The 17,474-nt window shown below is 50.3% G+C and overlaps 2 protein-coding genes and 1 non-coding gene across 6 annotated transcripts in view; all 3 read right to left on the bottom strand.

Annotated features, from left to right (window-relative positions):
• The window catches only part of LOC148109212 (putative NBPF family member NBPF5), a 33,303-nt gene extending 24,433 nt beyond the window's left edge, over positions 1-8,870 (bottom strand). Inside the window, exons 1-3 of one of the 4 annotated variants that reach the window (XM_087866317.1) lie at positions 6,990-8,870; positions 4,547-5,828; positions 2,632-3,740 (exon numbers count right to left, since the gene is read on the bottom strand). The gene's annotated coding sequence lies outside the window, so the exon portion shown is untranslated. The other 3 variants (XM_087866318.1, XM_087866320.1, XM_087866319.1) reach the window with 3 other exon arrangements.
• On the bottom strand, positions 4,660-4,821 carry LOC148109213 (U1 spliceosomal RNA). The gene has a single exon (XR_015726425.1). It is a non-coding gene; the product is annotated as a U1 spliceosomal RNA (small nuclear RNA).
• A 2,188-nt stretch (positions 8,871-11,058) lies between the features above and the next one.
• The window catches only part of LOC123803665 (myomegalin-like), a 74,033-nt gene continuing 67,617 nt past the window's right edge, over positions 11,059-17,474 (bottom strand). Inside the window, 7 exon segments of the mRNA XM_087866339.1 lie at positions 11,059-11,761; positions 12,502-12,528; positions 12,786-12,832; positions 13,129-13,267; positions 14,320-14,463; positions 15,615-15,841; positions 16,414-16,509. Of these exon segments, the coding sequence (XP_087722465.1) occupies positions 11,609-11,761; positions 12,502-12,528; positions 12,786-12,832; positions 13,129-13,267; positions 14,320-14,463; positions 15,615-15,841; positions 16,414-16,509 (833 nt within the window). The 3' untranslated portion in view covers positions 11,059-11,608.

Here is a 17,474-nt window from a genome sequence, read left to right as displayed (position 1 = left end):
GGCAGCATTATTCACAATAGGAGAAAAACTGACAGCAACACGAAGTGCTATCGACTGGTGAATGGACAAACAAAATGTGGCCTATCTGTACCATGGAATCTATTCAGCAACAAAAGGCAGAGAAATCTGGTCCAAGCAACAGCGTGGAAGAACCCTACAAGCATGCTCAGAGAAAGAAGCCAGTCACCAAGAACTACGTGTTGTCTCCTTCGATTTCTGTAAACTGTCCAGAAAGGAGCACTGTATGGAGACAGAAAGCAGATCAAGGTTGCTTGGGGCTGGAGGACGGAGTGGAGATTGTCTGCAGAGGGGCTGGAGGGGGTGTGGGAAGGGGAAGGAGACTCTAAAACAAACTAGGGTACTAGCTGAACAACTGTGTTATCCTAGGGGACTTCCACAATGGGTGAACGTGATTGCATGTAAATTTCACCAAAAGAAAAAGAAAAAGAAAAAAGGTAACAGTCCCACATCAATGGGTCCTTGTGTCCCCAGGCAAACACTCCCTGGTGAGGTGCCATATCCTGGAGTCCCAGCAGGGGGTGACTTAGAGCCTGGTTTCTGACCTCACATTGGAGTCAGGGATTCAGGGCCTATGCCTTCAGCCTCTGGCCCTGGCAGTTCCCCTGGAATCCACAAGGGGGCAGGCGACCTAAGGGAGGAGACCTCCAGGTGGCACAAGGAGACCAGGGGGCAGAAGGCAAAGACAGGGGATACCCAGCTGGCTGGAGATTCGGGGAGAAAGTGAGAGCTGCAGGACACAGGAAAGCAGCTGGCAAGATCTGGATGATTTTTTTTTTTAAATTTCTATCTTTATTTATTTGACAAACAAAGAGACACAACAATCAGGGGGAGCAGCAGGCAGAGGAGAGAAAGAAGCAGGCTCCCTGTGGACCAGGAAGCGCGATGGGGGGTTCCATTCCAGGACCTTAGGATCATGACCTGAGCTGAAGGCAGACGCTTAACCAACTGAGTCACCCAGGTCCCCTGGGTGGATCTTAAGTACACTTGGTCCCCTGGGTGGGCTCTTCCCACCGACCTTTAGGTCAACAGCTAAAGGTTCCCTTTGATGCTCCCTCCTGCACTGGCACTGAGGCTCCCCTCCCCCCATCAGCGTAGGAAAAAGAGCTTGTGGCACCATTAACCTTCTCCTATGTCTAAGTCAGGGAGTTGGGACCAGGCTGGGGACCTGCCTTTTTCTGGACATCTATATAGGGCCAGCTCCTAGGTGCTGAGCCATCCCTGCAGGGGTCTAGAAGGGTCACCCTGGTCTTTCAAATTGGTGCTGGGCTTGCAAAGAATGGTTCCTGCTCATCTGTATTTCCCTGGCCTAGGCTGAGCATCCTCGTCCAAGATCAGGGCCTGCCATGACCTGACATAAGGAACCTCCGGTCTGTCACTGCTTCTCTTTGGCAAAGTCCACAGGTGGCCCGCGGTAGTGGTGGGTTGGGGGGATAGGGCATAGAATTCTACACTCTGTCAAAACATCGTCCACAGTGAGGATTTTAAAAAATGTTAAGAGGACAAAGATCACATTATATACTCGGTGGTACAGGAACAGCTCTGCATGGTGACGGAGAGTAGCTACACATCTAATGAGCATAATATAATCTGTAGAGCTGTCCAATCACTGTGTTGTCATGTGAAACTGACGTCACATGGTGTATCAACTGTAAATCAATTAAAAAAACCCTGCAGGTGAGGGAAAAACATTTGAAAAGGAACCAATAAAACTGTCATTGACTGGGGAATAACGTGGGTTTCAACTGAACAGAACAACGTGCATCCACTTAGAGGTGGAATATTTTTTTAGATAAATATAGTATAGTAGTGTTGATGTATTTTCTCTTCCTCGTGATTTTCTCAATGACATTTTCTTTTTTTTTCTTTTTTTTTTTTAAAGATTTTTTTTTATTTATTTGACAGAGATAGAGACAGCCAGCGAGAGAGGGAACACAAGCAGGGGGAGTGGGAGAGGAAGAAGCAGGCTCATACCAGAAGAGCCTGATGTGGGGCTCGATCCCAGATCGCCGGGATCACGCCCTGAGCCGAAGGCAGAAGCTTAACCGCTGTGCCACCCAGGCGCCCCTCAATGACATTTTCTTTACTCTAACTCGCTGTGGTATAAGAATAAAGTATATAATACAAACAGCACACAAAATATGTGTGAATCAACTGTTTTGTGATCAGTAAGGCTTCAGTGGTAGTTATGTTTTGGGGGAGTCGAAAGTGACACACAGATTTTCAAGTGTGGGAATCTGTACCCCTAACCCCCAGTTTGTTCAAGAGTCAAATTGTATCTGTATTGGCAGACACCATGCCCCTATTTAGAGAAAAATCCAACACACACACACACACACACACACACACACACACCAGCTACTAGAGTGCATAACTTAATTCCGCAGAGTTGCAGAGCACAAGACAGACAAAATCAGGTGCTTCTATACCCTAGCAATGAACAATCCAAAAAGGGAATTAAGAAAACAATTTCATTTCCAACAGCACCCACCAGAATAGCATCTAGGAATAGTCAAGTCAAGGAGGCACAAAAGCTGTACACTGAAAACTACATAGCATTGCTGCAAGAGATTCCAGAAGACCTAAACAAGTGGAAAGACATCCTGTACTCACCGATTGGAAGGGTTAAGGTGGTTAAGATGGCAACACCACCAACTGCAGACTCCGCAGGATTCCTTTCCAACTTTTTTCTTCTGCCTTCTCTAGTCGCCGTCAGCCCCTTGCAGTATGTTTCCTTCAGTCAGGGTGGTTTTCATCTCTTAACGTGAGATTAGATCTTTTTTTTTTACATTTTCCATGAATCTGATGACTCTTTTGAACTGATGGGATGCAGTTAAAACAAACGCTTTCTGGTCCTTCTCTGGTGAGTCTCACCTTGGTGTCGGCTCTGGGTCATTTTCAGAGGAGTGATCTGTCTCCTCCAGGAGGCTCATTTCCCCTGCTTCTCTGCATACCTCAGACTGTCGGATGGAATGCCAGACACTGTGAATTTACCTTGTTGGTTGCTGGCTATTTTTGTGTTTTCTATAATATCGAGCTTTGTTCAGAGATGCATTTAAATTACTTGGGAACAGTGTGGTCATTTCTGGTGTTGCTTTAACGATTAGTTCAGTGGTCCAGAGCAGTGCTCCGTGGAGGGCTAACGATGAGCTCCCAGTACTGTGGCAAGTCCTCCCTGAGTCCTCCACCCTGTGCCTCGGGAATTAGGAGGGTTCGCCTTTTGCTCAGTCTGTCTGTGGGGCACAGGCTTTGCTCCCAGCACTGTGTGAGCACCAGGTCCTGTTCAAAGGATGGCCGCCTGACTTGCTGGCCTTGCCTCCATGGAGGCCCTGAGCAGGACCTCACTGCACACCACCCTAGGGCCCCAACACAGCTCTGGCTAGGTGACTTTGCACAGCCCTGTCCTCCCCGTCTCTCCTCTGTCCAGGGGTCTCTCAGACCAGTGTCCTCAACTCTACGAGGTCCGCAGGGCTCCTCTTCAGCAGCCCTTCCCTCCGGTGCCTTGCTTGGAAACTCTCTGGAGGCAGTACCTTGGAGCACTTGTAGGGCTCCGCTCCCCTGGGTGTTTCCACGTGTCTGGGATGGCTGTCCTCTTTACCTGATGCCCAGGATCTTGGAAATCTGCATTTCGGGCATCTTGTGTGATGCTGTTGCAGTGTTGTTTTGTTGCTTCAGGTAGAAGAGTAACCCAGTTCCTGTGAGTCCCTATTGGTGTGGCTCTGCTAAGAGAAAAAGTTGGAACAGGTCAGTGTAGATTCTGAACAGAGGCTTTTACTGAGTAGAGAAAAAGCCCCAGCTCTGGCGAAAGCATGAAGCCAGAAACCTCTTCCAGCTCGGAATTGCACAACAATGCAGGTACAGCTCTAAGGACAGTCTTTGCTTGAGCCCGAGAGCATGCAGAAGCCCCATGGCCCCTTGCCCAAGAGCTAGCCTGCTGCTTGGGAAACGTCTCTGGTGCCACCCCAATGGGTCCTTTGCAAGTGGACAGACTTGCCTCTTCCAAAGCCCCTCAAGGGGCGCCTAGCTGGCTCCATTGGCAGAGCACAGAACTCTGGAGCTGGTTTCGGGAGCCCAATCCCTACTTTGGGTGTAGAGATCACTTCCCCAAGTAAACTTACAATAAACGAAGTAGGTCAAGCTGGACCATCTCTAGTCTCCGAAGGGTCCTCGGGAGGAAGGCTTATCTTGGTAGGCTACAACGTGGCCTCATTAAGGTCAGGGAGTCTGGGCATTGGATGAGGCTTTGTAGGGTGACTGGCCAGGTATGTGGGAAGGGCAGAAAGGAGAAGGAACACTGACCAGTGTTCCATGGGAAGTGAAAGAAAGCACTTCTGCAGGATGACAGGTCTGCAAGCCAGCTACTGTATAAGCAGAGATAGTAAAGAGCACTGGTGGGCACCTGGCACCTCGCTGCAGGAGGAACAACAGCATGAAAAACCCAACACCCAAAATGTCAGGCAAGTGAGAGCTGTGGACAGTCACTGACCACCATGCACTCTTGATGAGCAACAGCAAAAGAGAATATTACCCAACACTGAGGTCTGAAGTCTCCAGAATCCGCTGCTTGGTCTGACCAGAAGACCAAACAGAACAAGACAGCAAACAAACAAACAAAAAACTTCTGTTACAGAGCTAGCACCAGGGGAGAGTGCGGATGGAGTCGCCCACTGTCACAAATTATGTAGCCGAGCTTCTGCCATTTGGGGAAGTTACAGGAGTCAGCACACCTGCAGTACAATGGGTGAGCCTCAGCCTGGGAAAACTAAATGCTTGATCATGGTATTTCTTCTGCCAGGTAAGTATGACTCCCGCTGCCACCAACCCACTCCAGCCACACCCGCCTTTCACCTTGCACACAAGCTCACTCGCCTAGCCACACCCCAAAACCCTCGGCACCCACTCCTGTCCCAAGCATCCTCACCCTCCACCCAGTTCTTCCTAATACCTTGGAAACAACAGCGCTGCTACTTCTGCTACTTCCACAGCCCTGGCAATACAACCGCACAGAACCGCACCTAAACGTTGCCTGATTTACATCGGACACGCCCCGTCCGTGACGTCACGGCTCTCCTCTCAGTCAATGCCTTCACAGTCTCCTCCGCCTCCTTCCCTCCACCCTGATTTGGTTACCACTCCTCCACCCTCTCCCTGCAGCTCTGGCTCCGGACCCCTCCACACTCCCATTCAGACACACACACACACACACACACACACACACACACACACACACCCCTCCCCCCAGCGCCCAGCACAGGGAAGGCTGAGCCAGCCTGGGAGGAACAGAGGGAGGACTTGCCACCAGCCCTCCAAGAGCCGATACGTCTCTCCCCGCCCTCTCTCCCTCTCCTCAGAACCTGGTTTGGAGGAAACCGAGAGCGATGGCTGCACCTCAGGAGCTCAGCCTCCAAGCCAGCCGCCCCCCTCCAGGTCTGGACACCCCGGGGGGTTGGGGGGCCCGGGGAACAAAGGTCCGCCTCCTCTGGGCACTGGGGCTGACACCTGCCGGCAACATCCCACAGGCTGAAAACATCCCCGGGCCTGCTGCTTCACCTGGAGGGCTCCTAGGGCAGGGTCTCGGCGCCCCCTCCTGGCCGCCCGGGGTAGGCGCCCAAGGATTCCGCAGTCCAGGGCAGGGCCAGAGGAAACCATTCCTTCTGCTCACTTCCTCAGGGCTGAGTTCACAGCAGGGGCTTGGTGGGGTCCCAGGCGCCCCACTCTGCCACTGCCTTCCGTCCCTCCACCGCTGGGCGCTTCCCCTTCGATGAGATTTCTGCAGTCAAAGTCGGCCTTTCGAGGGAAAAAAGCCAGGTCTGGAACACAAAGCAAAACAAGTACTCTCTGAACACACTAGTATTGGGCAATTATAGGGTCATGGATGGAGTGCGCTAGGGGTCTGATCTGCCTTTGCCTTGATTGCGCCTTGAGGTAGTGGTTTACTTTGACCGGACTGTTGAAATTAGAAAAGATTGGGGGGCGGGGAGGGGGCGTCCAACTGTACTTGTCACCTGACTTCATGGTGTGGTGGTGGGCAGGATAATGCCCCCTCCCTAGGAGGTGCCCATGCTAATGCCAGGAACCTGGGCACCCTGGAATGACAAGGGAGCCTTAACACTGGAAGAGGCAGAGAAGGAGGTCAGAAGGATGCTGTGTGAGGAGGGCCCTGCCTGCTGGGGCTGGGGCTGGGGCTGGGGCTGAGGATGGAGGAGGGGCCTCTAACAGATGCAACAGGCAAAGAGACACACTGTCTTGTGAACCTAAAGAATAGACACCGCGTCGATTCGTGGGGAATAAAAGGGAAAGGCGATCTGGGACAAACCAGCTGTGGCAAAACCATATTTGAGTTCGGAGAACAAAGGGGAGGTAAGCTCTTCTTTTTGGAGCAAAGGGGTCAGTTGGGAAGGCTGTTCTAAAAGTCCATCGGGGTAAACCGTAAGTTGCAAGTGTGCTGTGTGCTGGTGTCTCCTTGGGGGACGAGGCTAGCGTTTCTTCCTCTGGCGGGGTTAGTGGGGGCGTATCCATGTGCAATGTCAAGTCCCTGTCAGGTCAGATCAGTCTCTTCCCCTTGGGGCTGCAATGCCCCAGGAGGTAAGGAGGGCAGAGGAGCTCCCTTGCTAAAACCTCCCGACTGCATGTTAGTGAGGCTTCCCCTGACCAATTTCCACCCTCTCCTAGAGCCTCCAGAAGGGAAGGTGGCCCTGTGGGCATCTGGATTTTAGTCCAGTGAGATCCTTGTTGGGACTTTGCACCCTCAGAACTGGAAGATAAAAAATGTGTTCTCTTTAGGGCGCTACGTTTCTGGCGACTTGGTATCACAGGAATAGAAAACCAATGTAAGGGTCTACCTCCTTCAGCTCAGCGGTAAATAGATCTGGGGGAGGCAATAAATTCTCTACAAATTCTGCAGGTTGTCTGTCTTAGGTCTACAGGTCAAGGGCTAGTTTAATTAGTGTTTACGTGTTACGCTTAGGTACCTGCTGATGCGAGGTGGGCCAGGAGCGAACGGTCAGCAAAGAACTCTTGAGGCATCTCCGGGGCAAAAGGGTGTTTGTACTGAAGCTCCGGGATGGGACCCCTGGGCAAGAAGAGCTGCCCTGGGATTTTGAGGAGCGAATGATCATATCCTGTACATTGGGGGCGGAGGGTAGAGATAAGGAAGTTTCCAAAGGGATTTCTAGGTGTTCAAGGAGACTTCCAGGGTCCTGGAGGTCTGGCTTCTGTCCAGCAGAGGTTACTTTTTACCTCCAGCAAAGCATTACCAGTAGTGCACTTGTGAGTTCCTGGAGGACTGTCCTGCTCTGTCTGGGCTTTGTACTCATGGGCTGCAGGTGCCAAGGACATTTACTTTTCTCTACATTTCATTGGCCTTTGTTCTCCCCATCACCTGCCGTCTTTTTTCTTTCCATTCTTTTCTGTGGGACTCACAGTCTCTTCCCTGCGGGGGCTCAGCAAGCTTCTTACGTGAATGATGCAAAGTTGAAGCCATTGGTGTTCACCCAGAAGGATTTTTAATTTTTAAGAGTGGGCTTTGTTCACAGGGAGGGGTAGGATAGACCTTACAGAAAGGTGAATATTGGATGATTCTCCCCTCAAAGGTCCGTTTTTGTTGCAACGAGGTCTCTTAAGGCACAGACCCACTGTTCCACCTTTCACAAAGGGTGAAATGCAACAGTTTTAGGGCTTTTCCCCAAAAGAGAGCTGTGACTGGATCCTGAGCAGAGTGAGGTTTATATGATGTCGTATGCTATTGCTTTCCTAAATGTTATGTACCTCAAATGAATTTTGTAGAAGCACTATCTGTGTTGTCCATTGATTGCTGACGATCCCATCAGGGCGCACCAGCCCTGGTGGCACAGGGATGGAGGAGGAATTGCTGGGGTGCTGGCATAAGCACAGGGCAACATGGTCTCCCACTTGGTTTCCTTGTCTTCCTTTTTCTTTTTTTTTTTTTTTAAGATTTTATTTATTGGGGTGCCTGGGTGGTGCAGTCGTTAAGCATCTGCCTTTGGCTCAGGCCGTGATCCCAGTGTTCTGGGATCGAGCCCCGCATCAGGCTCCTCCTCTGGGAGCCTGCTTCTTCTTCTCCCAGTCCCCCTGCCTGTGTTCCCTCTCTTGCTGTCTGTCTCTCTCTGTCAAATAAATAAATAAAATCTTTTTTTTTAAGACCTTTTTTTTTTTAAGATTTTATTTGTTTATTTGATAGACAGAGAGAGAGCACAAGGAGCCGGAGCAGGAGGTAGAGGGAGAAGGAGGCTCCCTGTTGAGAAAGCAGCCCAATGTGGGGCTGGATCCCAGGACCCTGGGATCGGGACCACGGGCTGAAGGCAGACACTTAACCCACTGAGCCACCCAGGTGCCTGCTTTCTTTGCCTTAATAGTTTACTGACATTCATCCATTCTGCTGATCGGGCCAGTGAGTTCCTCTATATGGACAGCCAAAGGCCTTCGTGGAAACACTTGAACAACAGAGCATTAGGGCAGATGCGGGGTCACTCCATCCACTAGAAAAGTAGGAGGCATTGCTCCCTCAAATGGGTCTTTTCTTGGGTCTTCTTGTTACTGGTGGTCGTGGTGATGGTTTTGAGGAGAGTGTTTGAGGGTTTTGTTTGTTGTTATTGGCCGTGGTTTTAACACTTTCTAGGAAATAATTGATAGCTTAATAGTAATTCTTGGAAGGCAAAAGGACATAAGTAAGGCCACTTCCCGGGGAATATTTGCAGATCTCTATGCCAACATTTATGGAAGGACTTACACACTTTTCTTTTTCTTTCCTTTTTTCTTTCTTTCTTTCTTTCTTTCTTTCTTTCTTTCTTTCTTTCTTTCTTCCTTCCTTCCTTCCTTCCTTCCTTCCTTCCTTCCCTTCCTTCCTTCCTTCCTTCCTTCCTTCCTTCCTTCCTTCCTTCCTTCTTTCTTTCTTTCTTTCTCTTTCTTTCTTTCTTTCTTTCTTTCTTTCTTTCTTTCTTTCTTTCTTTCTTTCTTTCTCTCTTTCTTCTTTCTTTCTTTCTTTCTTTCTTTCTTTCTTTCTTTCTTTCTTCTTTCTTTCTTTCTTTCTTTCTTTCTTTCTTTCTTTCTTCCTTCCTTCCTTCTTCCTTCCTTTCTTTGTCTTTCTTTCTTTCTTTCTTTCTTTCTTTCTTTCTTTCTTTCTTCTTTCTTTTTCTAAGATTTTATTTATTTATTCGACAGAGGGAGAGACAGGGAGAGAGGCAACACAAGCAGGGGGAGTGGAAGAGGGAGAAGCAGGCTTCCCACTGAGCAGGGAGCCTGATGCAGGCTTGATCCCAGGACCCCGGGATCATGACCTGAGCCAAAGGCATAGGCTTAATGACTGAGCCACCCAGGAGCCCCCTACACTTTCAATGAAAGGTTATCGATCAAAGTAATACAACTGGGGACGCCTGGGTGGCTCAGTTGGTTAAGTGTCTGTCTTAGGCTCAGGTCATGGTCCCAGGGTCCTGGGATCAGGCTCCCCCGCAGAGCTGGAGCCTGCTTCTCCTTCCCCCTCTGCCTGCCTCTCTCCTTCTTGTGTTCTCTCAGTGTCAGATAAATAAATAAAATCTTCAAAAAGAAACCTGTGTTTACACTTTTGGGTGACTGTTAGAGTACAACAGTTTTACAGCGTGGTCTGCAGCCCACCTGCATCAGAATCACAAGGGTATTAACGTAAGAAATGCAGATTTTGGGCACCCACACCAAGGAAGTCTCTTGGGATTGGGACCCAGGAAGTGCCTTCTGTGATCTCCACTGCTGATTCTAAGGCTCTCCAAATCTAAGAAATCTAAGAACCACTCTCTTATATTTTGAGATTGGGGATTTTTACAAAATGAGAGAGAAGGCAAAAGTTCTCCTTTTAAAGTTAGACTTGAAGCGTTAGACTATGACCTTCTGAGGGACAGGGTGTCTTTCCTACTCTTACACATTCAGCCTAGAGACTGGTGCCAAAATCAGAAGCAGAGCAGGTGAGGAAGAACGTTTTATCTCTTTATACACATTTTACTTTCATAGCCACCAAAGAGACTGTGTTTCATTTTCTCTAACAGACCCTGTCCACCAGTTATGCTGCCCTTGACATATTGCCATAGCAACATAGATAAATATCTATCGTACATTTATACACACATACACACCTTCTCAAAACACTGTCAGGACACAGACTAGGCTTTCCCATAACTGGGGGCCTCTCAGGTGCCACTTCAAAATGATCGCTGGCTTGTCTTACACAGGACTTTCACTGGCCTTGGCCTGGCCATGAGCCCCAGTTCCCCAGAGAGGAGCTAGGGTGATGCGAGGGGACAGCATATTTTGACTGAGGTGGCCACACTTCAGAGAGCATAAAAGAATGGAAATAGGAGGTGCTAGGCTAAGCAGGAGATGGCATGTGGGAAGCCACCACTTTCACCACGTGGATCCAAAGCACTCCGGAGCCCCGGTGTAGACTGACGCCCAGGCTGACGGTGGCCCAGCTGAGCTGGCCCCGGCGAAGCATGGATCTGGGGGTGGTGCGGGCTGAGCCCCACTGGCGCTCAGGCCACTGCTGTCACTCGTGGGCTTCAGAGTGGGCCCAGGAGCTCCGTGTGGAGACCAGGTGTCCCATCTGTAGGAAGCAGGGTCCTGTGTCCCCCGAGCTGGCCATCTGAGGACAGGCGCTAGAGCGAGAAATGGCCATTTGCAGTTCCCAGCCCAGTGTGGTGCTTAGAAGCAGTGTCACGAGCTCCTCTACAAATCCTGCGTGTTTTGCTCAGGGCTGGGCTGAGCAGACCCTGGCGGATGCTTTTCCTCAGCCGCAGGAGAGGCTGTCTGCCCTTCGCCCTCCTCCACCAGGCCGGCCTCTGACTCCTCCTGGACACTCCAGCAGGTGTGGAGAAGTGGGGTCCAGGTCTCCTCAACAGATTGGGGTCTGCACAAAAGGGGGGCAGGCCCAGCCTTCCTGCTATTTGAAGGACCTCTGGTGGCTCCTCTTCTTGCGTGGCTCGTGGAAGGCAAGGGTCACAAGACTGCGGTGCAGGGCAGGGCCCTTAAGAACTTCACCTGGAGACAAAAATGCAACAAGGTGAGAGGCTACTGTCAGGCCCTGCTGGTGGCTCCCAGAGCTGCAGTGAGCAGTGGGCGGTGGCAGAGCCAGGAGCTCAAGGAGAGCCTGTCAGGAGGATGTGCCCAGGGGAAGGGGTGCAGTCCTGAGGAGCCACTGGTGCCACCAGGTGAGAAGGAAAGTTCCCCACCACGTCGGGCGGGTGACGGCCCTGCTCAGAGCCACTGCACACAAGGTGCCCGCATCCCACACGCCCTCTTCAGGGGCCAGGTCACTCCCCAGTTCACTCAGAGCAAAATGATGGCTTCTGTGACCTCCCAGGAACCGAAGCGCTTAGTATGAAACATGCCCACGTAGAAGCAGCCTGTTGCAGGAAGGAGAGGACATTGTACAGGGAAGTCCCCTGTTAAGTTCATGTCCCCCTTACTTGATGTGGAGAGGGAGGGGCCCAGGCAGCAGCGAGCTCAGAGACTCCCTGCGTCTAGTGCCACCTCTTTCAGATGAGGGGTGGTGGGCTCATCGTCCCTGAGGGGTCAGCCACAGGGTCGGTTAGTGACAAGCCCGGGATTAGAACCCAGGCCTCAGGCCCTTTCCATTGGTCTCTGGGAAGTGCAGAGGAAACTTCCAAACACAGGGAAGCCAGTGGGTGTGTGGGGCTGTTGGGTTACCTTTGCTGGGACAGGAATAAGGCTTTACAGAGGCCATCTTGTAAGTGTTCTTCTAAAGAGGCTCAGGAAAGAAAGGAATCATCAGAGAAGAACAAAAGGGAATTAGCCCCCCCCCCCACAAAAAAAAAAAAAAAAAAAGAAAAGGAGGGTGAAGGCATGGTCCAACCCGTTTTCACGCTGTGGGATCAACAGGCTCTCAGGTTACATGAGGAACATTCCCAGGAATAGGCCCAACTGCTTAGGGCAGAGCTTTAAAACCCAAGTGAAAGGCTTGGTTTCTTTCTTTATTCTTTGGAAGAAATCTCCATGCCCAGCGAGAAGCCCAACACAAGGCTTGAACCCACAACCATGAGATCAAGACCTGAGCCAAGATCAAGCAGATGCTCAACTGCCTGAGCCCCCCAGGTGGCCCGAAAGGTTTAGTTTCTGATTTATAAGCTATTTGCTACACTTCAGCTTACTGCTAGGGAAAGTGTTAGTATTATACATAAACGTACAGAACACCTGCCATACAGATAGAATGTTTCCCTTCAAGTTTCATTTTTATTTATTATCAAATTCTCCTTTAGGTCAAGAAGACCCAGTGGTTTTCTTTGGAGAAAGATGTGTGAAAATTGAATTGCTCTTCTCTGAGTGTGCAGTAGAATCAACCAATTAGATTGCATCTCGGGTTTATTTTTTCCTGAACTAAAAGTGCTACAGGAGACACTAGAGCTGGCCAGAGAGACCCTTTCCTGGAAGGTAATTCAGAGGCGGACTCCCCATGTCTTCTGATCTTGGGAATCTACTCACTTGCTTTCCTCGGACTCCTGCCTTGGCCTAAAGGAGGGAAGAAGTGGGGTGAGGAGAGAAGAGGGTGACGATGTGACAGGGAGATGAGATGGCAGGGGAGGGACTGGGATGGAGAGGGGATGGGGAGCGAAGCAGAAGGACACTTAATGAGGACCCGAGTCCTAGGAGTGGACCAGAAATCTTCTCCTGGAAGGTCAGAGTGGGTCGGCGATATTCGCAGACTCTGAAGACAGGTGGGGTTGGATTTGGGCTGGGGTCTCTGGTGGGTGCAGTGGTCTCCTTACCTCCAAATTAGTCCTTGCCTTCTTCAAAACATCATGTGTCCTGGTCACTGAAACAATAAAACAGCCCAACAGGCAGCAGTGACCAGCTGGGCCCATACTTGCCTGGTGTGTTCTAAAGTGTGTCTTATTGGCCGCTCAGCTCAGGGTCTCCTGCTGCCTCCATGCGCCCCTCCCTCTGCATCCACAATTACTCAGGGCACAGGAGGTTTGGAGACATGACATCAGTGTGCACCCCCCACCTCCAGTCTGTCGGGTCACCATCCATCTGTAGCACAAGTGGGCAGTCTGGAAGTCGCCCCCTTCCCCAATTTCCTCTCCCATCTCCTGGCTTGGGGGCACCCACACTGGCTGAAGATGAACTGCTCCATGCTCTCCTTCTGCTGGTTGGCAGTCTTCAGACGCTCTGCTGTGCTCTGAAGGAGACTCTCCTGTTTGGACAGTTTGGTTCTCAGTTCCAGAAGTTCCCTTCTCATGGACTGTCCCTGGGGAAGGGAAACAGGCTGTCAAAGGTCAGAAGGCCTAAAGCACCCCATGCTCTGTGGCTCTTGAAAGTCACAAGTGGGATTCTACAATGTTCTGCACTATTTCTGGACTGGAGTCCCTCCATGAAAGCCTCTAAAACCCTCCAGCTGAGGCCAGCTTAGAATGAGGCCATTCGGTCGGAACACGGAGAACCTGGGAGCCCCCATGCAGAGGGACACAGGCCTCCACTCCTGTTGCGGAAGAGAACCTGACTCCAGGGCAGCACCAGGACTCCCAGCGGTGGAACAAGAGCTCACATGTAGTGCCCCATCAGTTCTAGCACCCTGGCATCACAGATCAGACTTCTAGCTGGGAATGTTATGCCTGGGGAGACAGTCTGCCATGTTGTAAATCTTGGGACCAACTTCAAGATGGCAAAACAACCTCTCCCTTGGAACTGGCATAGCTTGGGCCCATACGGTGTCAGTAACTTTAATCTGGCCTAGAATTCTGGGGGTGGGGGTGTGGAGGGGGAGGAGGGCAGATTGAGAAAACTTCCTGTCCAGGCTCCCACCAACCAGAGTCCAGGCCTCATATCTGAGAGCACCTGATGGGTGGGGAGGCTGACTCTCCCAGGCCTGGCCCCAAGATGTGGAGAGAAGCTGTGTGTTGGGATGCAGTGGGTGGCTAAAGGAGGCTGGTCATCTCATGGTGACATTCTGTGGGGGTGACATAGGGGGAAAGGACATGTTAACACTTTCACAGGTCCCTAAATTTTTCAGCTCAGCTAAGTTCAGAAAGTGAAAGAACCTGAACATTCCTGGTGGCCAGGGTTCTCATGTGTCTTCCCTCTCCATATTCTGTCCTTCCCTCATTGCTGGGGTGGGAGAAGGGATGTCATCAGAGCTGTACTGCCAGCCGCCAGCATGGATGACAGGTCTTCCTCTGGGAACAGTCCCCTGAGGCCCCTCTGTCCCAACTCAACTCTCTGGCTCCTGACCTTTAGGACTTGTGGGACGGAGGAGGCAGAATGGCATTTGGGGCAGAAGCCGTGAAGGAGGCTGCCACTCACCGTGTTGCCAGACAGGGCAGGGCTCGGGGAGCTTGGCAGGGCTGCTCGCCAGAACATGGTGAGGAGGGAGGCTGACTCCTCCAGCGTGTGCAGCAGGGCCTGGGCACTGCTCCCAAGTTCATGGATGCCTTCGCTGCCCGGCACCTGGGAGAAGGGGGAGATAGCCCTGGACACCACCGAGGCTGAGAGATCACTCTCTCCCACCCCCACCCCCTGCTCCCACAGCACAGGGCTCAGGTTTCCTTGGTGAGTGAGGCACAGGCATGGGCCTGCTTGACCCTGTGAAACCCTTTTTTAACCTGGAAGCCCAAGATCTCCACCTCAGCAGTGACCTCCAACTTGCAAGAATCACTAGATTCTGGCTTCTCTCATACTCTCCGTAAGCTTCTAGTCCTACTCCATGCTCTCAAGTCTACGGTCCCTGATTTTTGCACTGGCACCCCCATGCAAATCTCTAAATCCTACTTTCTGCTTCAACTGGGCTGAACCATTTGTAGCTCCAAGGACTGAGAAGCCTTTCCCTTTACCTGGAACGCTCTCCTCCATCACTCAGAGCCTGCATGTCCCCCTAGTGGTTCCTCTAAGGACTCTGGGACTTTCCTGGCCTGGCACAATGACCCCTTCTGTGTCTGTGCACTCACAACTCAGAGGATGGCTTCTGGTACTAAGCCCAGACCCCTGTTGCCCTTATTTCCTTGGATGTGTGGGCTTCTCTCTGGAGTGGGGGCTTTTGGGGACAGGGCTGTCCCTGCATGTCCATGCATCTCCAGTGGCTCAGCACAGCAGCTGGTAGCTGTTCTCTGAGTGGGGAAATACTCTGAGAAGGCATGCTGCCCACTTGTCTTCCCTGCTTAGTCTGCACAGAGAAATCCCATGGCTGCCAGGCTTCTCAGCCCTTCCAAAACATGGGGTTCATCTGGATGCAAATCTTGACTTTCCAGCCACATGATTAAGTGACTTTACTCTGCCCATTGATGACCATGTGCCGGGGTGACAGGACCAGATAATAAGTGACCAAAGGGTGCTCAGAAGAGCACGACACATAAGCCAATACTCAGCAAATGCTCTACATATGAGGATGACAATGCTCCTCAGGCTTTTCTGTGTTTCTGAGAGCAAATAACAGTTAGAGCAGAGTGGACAGAGAAAACAGGAGATGGAGAAGAAGGGCCTGGCTGGGCGTAAGCAGAAGATGTAGCCTCAGCTGTGGGAGATGGCCAGTGGGAGAAGAAGCTACAATCAGAAGGAGAAAGGGCACAAGGAAAAGGAGCCCCTAAGACCTACAGCGTGATTACCTCTGTGCCCTGAGTTTCCAGGCCAGGGAAGGTGCAGGCTGATCTCACAAGAGCTGCTATCTTTTTGATCAGCAGTTTGCCCTCCCGTATCTGCTGTCTTAGGGCACTATAGTCATCAATGTGGCCAATGACATGGCGGCCATGCTTATTGGCAAAGGAGCCATCAGTAGCTTCGCCCTCCAGCTTGGGAGGGTTCTTCATTACTGGAGAAGCCACCAAATCCAGCTCTGAAAAACAAAACCAGAACAACGTAGAATCCACAGTGATAAGCATACCCTCAGTCCACTTCATTCTAAAATAGACATCAAATAGTGAAAGAGGCCAGGAACAGGAAAGGCACTCTGGGAAAGTACAAGCAAGGTGTGAAGTCCATAGATTGCTGGGTTCTATGTTTTTATAATCTTTCTTACATCATCTCATAATGACAAAATTGCCAGGAGGCAAATTTTATCCTTACTGACAAATGAAATATCCAGGACAAATATTATTTTAATAAAAAAATTTTAATTTCCGGTTAAGAAGACACAGAAAGAAATTAATTAAGCTGGACACAGAGAGCACTTCCAAGGAGGGAGAGATCACTGGGCAATGAAGCACAACAGAGCAATAGGAAAACCACAGGAGGAAGAATAATGGCAAGAAAGGTGGCCACAGAAGGTGCAATGAGTAGGGCTAAAGACCTTGGGACCCAGGGAGAAAAATGTCTACAATCAGATAATGTGTCCATTAGTAACCAAAGGTTACTTGCATTGGTAATTTTTCATCATCAGTCCCTGAATCGTTCAGTTGCCATATTTACCATTTGTCCTATTGAAAGTGGCGGTCTCTGAGCCAGGAGCAGCAGGAGAAAGGCTGGGGAACACGAGCGCTGGAGAATTCAGGCCAACATCTCGGACTGGAGGGGAAGCAATGGAGTCCAGGGCATAAAGACAAGAACAATTTTCAGCAACCCTGGAACACTGCTCACCAAGCCCATGCACAGCTTAGTCTTCACCAGCAGAGATCTAAGGCAGCGTGGTTTGTCTCTTACACAATCATCACTCCCAGACCGTGATTGTAAGCAACAGCAAACACATCCCTTAGCTTGGAACAAACACATGTTCCTTTAACGGAAGCGTGTTCCATGAGAAGCGACTTTTGGTTTGAAAAATTATTAGGTGCATTTTTCTAACCTGCATTTTGAATATAATTATGTGTGCAATTTCTAATACAATGCCTTGTAACTAAATATAAATATGCATACCATGAGGTGGAGAACAAAGGCAAAAGGAAATGTAGATAAAGTTAAATTTCCTTATAACCTACAACCCATTGACAAATACTTGAGGCAGGCAGAGTAAGACATTACTTCAGGAACTCCCAACTGTCTTAATGACCGACTAGAGGGAAAAACAGTCCTAGCTTGACAACAGCCAGGCTTCCAGTATCCCATGAATCTTCTTTAGCATATTAAAGTCCTTTTGGAAACTTCCCTTTGCCTGTACCTCCCCCAACTCCAAAGCATGTAATCAATGGCTCCTCACCACCCCAGTGTAGTTCTTTCTGCCCATAGGTCCTGTCCCTGTGCTATAATAAAAAGCCCTTTTCGCACCAAAAATGTCTCAAGACATTCTTTCTTGGCCGTCAGCTCTGAACCCCAATATTTCCACATCACATATGTGGGTATATGTGTCAAAAATACTGAATCAAAGGATGAATGGACTTGTGGACAATTAAACTAGCATTCCAATCACCATTCTGATGAGTTAGTGCTGGAAAAAATGTAGTAGGAGGAGAAGAGTAGAGACAGAGGGCGTGGAGGGTTAGAGACGTCCCCCTGCAGACCAGGTAGCAATACCAAGACCTGGTATTGGAAAATAC

The sequence above is a fragment of the Ursus americanus genome, chromosome 12, assembly GCF_024610735.1.
Source record: "Ursus americanus isolate L20-20 chromosome 12, mUrsAme1.1.p, whole genome shotgun sequence".
NCBI lineage: Eukaryota > Metazoa > Chordata > Mammalia > Carnivora > Ursidae > Ursus > Ursus americanus.
This window is presented reverse-complemented; position numbering and strand designations above follow the sequence as displayed.